The sequence below is a fragment of the Brassica oleracea genome, chromosome C2 (genome assembly GCF_000695525.1).
Source record: "Brassica oleracea var. oleracea cultivar TO1000 chromosome C2, BOL, whole genome shotgun sequence".
Taxonomy (NCBI): Eukaryota; Viridiplantae; Streptophyta; class Magnoliopsida; order Brassicales; family Brassicaceae; genus Brassica; species Brassica oleracea.
In genome coordinates, this window is record NC_027749.1 from 13,287,942 (window position 1) to 13,292,420 (window position 4,479).

The 4,479-nt window shown below is 32.6% G+C and overlaps 2 protein-coding genes across 3 annotated transcripts in view; one reads left to right on the forward strand and one right to left on the reverse strand.

The window, feature by feature from the left end:
* The window catches only part of LOC106327051, a 5,365-nt gene extending 3,875 nt beyond the window's left edge, over positions 1 to 1,490 (forward strand). Inside the window, exon 2 of one of the 2 annotated variants that reach the window (XM_013765061.1) lies at positions 1,036 to 1,490. In XM_013765061.1, the coding sequence (XP_013620515.1) occupies positions 1,036 to 1,177 (142 nt within the window). In that variant the 3' untranslated portion in view covers positions 1,178 to 1,490. Of the gene's footprint in view, positions 1 to 1,029 lie in introns of both variants that reach the window. The other variant, XM_013765062.1, reaches the window with a different exon arrangement.
* A 1,135-nt stretch (positions 1,491 to 2,625) lies between these two features.
* LOC106323099 lies at positions 2,626 to 3,203 on the reverse strand. Its single transcript, XM_013761272.1, has 2 exons — positions 2,961 to 3,203; positions 2,626 to 2,808 (listed from the first exon to the last, which is right to left on the reverse strand). The coding sequence occupies exons 1-2, from the start codon at positions 3,201 to 3,203 to the stop codon at positions 2,626 to 2,628; spliced, it is 426 nt and encodes a 141-aa protein (XP_013616726.1).
* Between the last annotated feature and the right edge of the window lie 1,276 nt (positions 3,204 to 4,479).

A 4,479-nucleotide genomic window follows, 5' to 3' on the forward strand; every position in this document is an offset into this window, starting at 1 on the left:
CGTTAAATCCCGAGCTAGTTTAGTACTACCATTATGGAAAGTTTAGTTTCGAAACATGATCCGTCTTTGTGAATCGAGTCTATTTGAGAGTCTTGCTTGTTCATTATTGATATTGATTGTTAACTGGAATTAGGATAATAGAGGATTCAACGATTGTGTGAAATGATTGATGCTAAGAACTGCTATATATATGTATATACATAGTTATGAGTAGGGACTATGTGATGAGGGCGTGAGTTCAGAGATGTCTGAGCTTCGACGCTACGGTGTGATATGGGCGTGAGTTCAGAGACGTTTGAGCTTCGACGCTACTGTTTGGGGCGTGGTGCAGAGACGTTTGCATTCGACGCTACGATGGGCGGGGGTACAGAGACAGACTGTACTAGCGACGCTTCGAGTATATGTATATATCCTTATGAGGAGATGCGTGGTGCAGAGAGTAGCTATGTATTATAAGCGCATGAGTTGTAACGGCTAGTCCTCTAGCCGAATATTGATTGTTATGTGTGGTGTAATAGGCACCGTGTTTGTTTCATGCTAGAGCTAGGCCTACATTTTAGTAGTGCTATGAACTCAGTCTGTGGTTTGCGGTTTAGCATCCCATACCTCGCTGGGCAACTCCCCTGTTGCTCACCCCTCCTTCTTTCCCCCTTTCAGGTGAGACCGACGAGCAGGAGTGATTATCGGACCGGTGCTATTGGGCTTTTGGGCTTCTATCGCTTTTACCGCTTTTATCTTTATCGGGTCTTTAGGCCTTTGGACTTTTATCGTTTATGTTATTCCTATTTCAGACTTTCGGTTTATGTCGTATTTTATATTTCGGATGTTATCGTTATCGGGCCTTTTGGCGTTATGCTATCGTATTGACTTTTATATTATGGTGGAAATTATTATTATTATTTGAGTTGTATTATTATTTTATTTCCGCTTTAATCTATTTATTATATTTCGAAAGTGACGGGTGTCACATTTTGGTATCAGAACTATTTATTTATCGTAACATTTTATTATGTAAATCGGGGTGTCACAGACGGTTTCGGTGCGGCGGATGTACGCCGGGAAAGTTTTGGCGGCGGTGAACCTTGGGATTTGGTCGTTTAACCTCTTCGGTGTTCTGATCCCGGTTTATCTACCGAGAGCTTTCAAGAGGTATTACGGTTCCAGCAAGGAGGTTTGATTCCGGTTTAGATCAATCCTAGCGTTTATTGCGTTTTTCATTTTCGGTTTAATTTGTCCGGTTCAATTTCTTTGGATATCTGATACTGGTTTATCTCCTGAGAGCTTTCAAAAAAATGTATTACGGCTCCAACGTGGAGAACTGAACCCAGTTTAGAATCTTCGCAGCTTTTTGTTGTCTTTTTGTTTAATCAGTCAGGTTCGTTAGTAACCGTGATCTGAATGTGTCTTTCCCTCGTTTGTCGTATATTGATGTTTTCTTTGATGAATTCAGTTTATGTATTTTATGTTATTATAGGAGTTTCAACCTTTAACATCAGCTAGACGCCAAAAAGAAAGGTTGATCAGCTATAAAGAACAAAAGTGAAAATGTAGAATCGCATTACCACAACCTTTAGCCTAGTTAAGACCAATGATTAATACATTCACCATCTCATTTCAAACACTTCTGGTAAAATAAAACATTTCTTTGAATCTGTAAACTTAAATAAAATATTATGTCCAGTCACGGCGCATTTATCACTGTATCAATGTAACAAGATGTAACAATATATGTAGGAGCTGATCCAAGAATATTCCGAAATTCTTAACAACATCAGTACATAAGTTATTCATACAGCAACTGCGAACTAAAGCTAAGCTTATTTATTCAGTGTATACGTTGATTCAAGCCACTCTTTTACTTTTTTCACCATCTCACCAGTCACGTTCATGGTTTTTTTATTGTCTTAGTAACGAAGAAGACTCTATTTTGTTCGTAACTCTGGGAAGAAACTCCAACTGTTTCCTGCCACCTTCTCTATATTCTCTTCTTTTGTGTTATCAAATTTGAACTCTTTATTTGACCCAATCAAAGAGGAACTGAGGTTGTGAATCCTCTGCTGCTCTCTATATTCTCTTCTTTTGTGTTATCAAATTTGAACTCTTTACTTGACCCAGTCAAAGAGGAACTGAGGTTGTGAATCCTCTGCTGCTCTGTCTCTCTATCAACCGACACTCTTTCTCTCTATGCTTTCTAAAATAATGCCACTATATGTAATTTTATAGGAATTCCAACGTTTTTCCAAGTAATAGAAAATAAGTATTTAGTAGTATACAATTATAAAAATCAAGTTGTTAAAAAAAACAAGTTGTTTATCTAAGGATAATGGAGGCATAGCTATAAGAATCGACCGAGGATAAATGTACGTATGCTTGCGAATACATTTATATATGAACTAGTTTTTCTATTAAAAAACCTATTTTTCTGCTAGTATAGTCAAATTATTGTGATAAATAAGAAAACATCATAATTTTACTACATAAAACTATTTTTAGATTGAACGATTATCTTGGTTTTAAACAATTTGTCTCGTCAAAATACTACATTTATTATGATTTTATTTTAATATAATTAATATGACAACGTTAATTTATAACCAAAAAACAGAATTTTATGGTTAAATTAAGTTAATTAATATCCCACTTATACATAAATTTAAAGGCACCAGTTGGATTATTGCGTACATATACTCCGTCTTCTCGTGCTTGCCAGAAACACACGTCAGGTTTCCTACTGCCACATACATCATGTATGAATTTCTCATTTCCAACAAATGCGTTAAATTTCACATGGTGCACATAATTAGGTCCCTGAACAAAAGAGTATAAACAGTTAAAATTATAAGGTTAATAGTTGTGAATGTTGACTGATAATCAGATTTGTTTTGCATCAATACTAGTACCAAAACAATTATACGCAATAGACAAATATGATAAAAAATTACAAAAAATTAGCAACTTACCTTCCATAAATTACACCATATCAACGTTTTTGGATAAATTCTAAATTTGACTAGGAAACTAGAATTGAAATCAAGAAACTGAACTCGGGTCGATACTCCTTTCTCACTACAAGTGACCTCTAGTATTTTGTTACCTTCAAGTTTATTAGAAAGTTCGACGTTAAAACGCCTGAAGAAAAGAAAAGAGTCTATTTTTTGGACTGAGACAAAGAAAAAGAGGAAACAAATTAGGATTTTTTCCATTTTGTTATTCTGTTTTCTTTTAAATGAATGTAAATCGTGGTATAATATATACATAATTTAACGCAATGTTTTCTTTCTTTAAAAACATCATATTTGTTAACTCATATATTTCATTCACTGTTACTTATCCTTATTTCATTGACTGTTACTTATTTATTTATTATTATAATTTATCGTTATATTTGTCTTTAGTCATTTGTTTTGAATTTACTGTTACCATATTTAAACCATTGAGTTACGAACTTTGGTCAAATACAATAGATGTGTTAAATAATATATATATATATATATATATATATAAAAGAGACTTTTGCAAATATGACTCAAACTATAAGTAAATTGCAAAATTAATTCATATTGTTTTTTCGAATTTTCATATACCATATTCATTCAAAAAATTTGGATTATTTACGAAAAAATGTTATTATTTTTATTTATTTATATTTTTTCGAAATGTTTGTTTTACTCAATGATCTTTATTTTCTTCTTTTATTTACAATGTTGTAATTGTCAATATATCAACCATCCTTCTTAGTCTTTTTTTTTAGGTTTTAGTTCTTATAATAAGTGGTAATCCATAACTATATAACTCAGAAATTAGTATAATTGTTAACATTTACGCCCAAAAAAATGAAAAAGCCACTTTTTCAAAACATATGAAAACAACAACGGTTATTTTATGGATATTATTTTTAAGTAATACAATTATCATTATATTTGACTAGGATATCTCATTTTGGACCCAAATTTTGAGATGGAAGATAAAACCAACATCCATACCGCTGAGTGCACTGGCCAGATTGATATTTTTGGTCTTCACAAAATCTATTGCAAGCTTTGTCTCCTCCCCAAAAACATGTTAATTCTGCTCCAAAGTATTTTTCGTTTGGCCGATATAATGTATGACCTATATATAATTTAAAAATTATTAAACCATTATGTGGATTCCATTCATTAAAAGAAACAAAACCACATCCATATTTAAAGAGAATATTTGTCAACAAAATATATGAAGAGATTAAACGAATACCTAGATTATTAGCCGGTGTTTGACAAAGAACAGAAGATTTTATAAAAACAGTCCGGTTCTTTTAGTAACCGTGATCTGGATGTGTGTCTTTCCCTCTTTTGTCGTTTATTGATGTTTTCTTTGATGAATTCAGTTTATGTATTTTATGTTTTTTTTTTTTGAAACACAAACATTCATTACTCATTCAGAGAGTTAGGTAACATTTAAATCATACAATACTTGTTCATCAGCTAGACAATTCTTAGC

Excerpts from the sequence above, each read along its gene's own strand:
- LOC106323099 (XM_013761272.1), bottom strand. The coding sequence starts at position 3,203 with ATGGAAAAAATCCTAATTTGTTTCCTCTTTTTCTTTGTCTCAGTCCAA. Across the intron at positions 2,809-2,960 it reads TATGGTGTAATTTATGGAAG|GGACCTAATTATGTGCACCA; the intron begins GTAAGTTGCTAA and ends TCTTTTGTTCAG.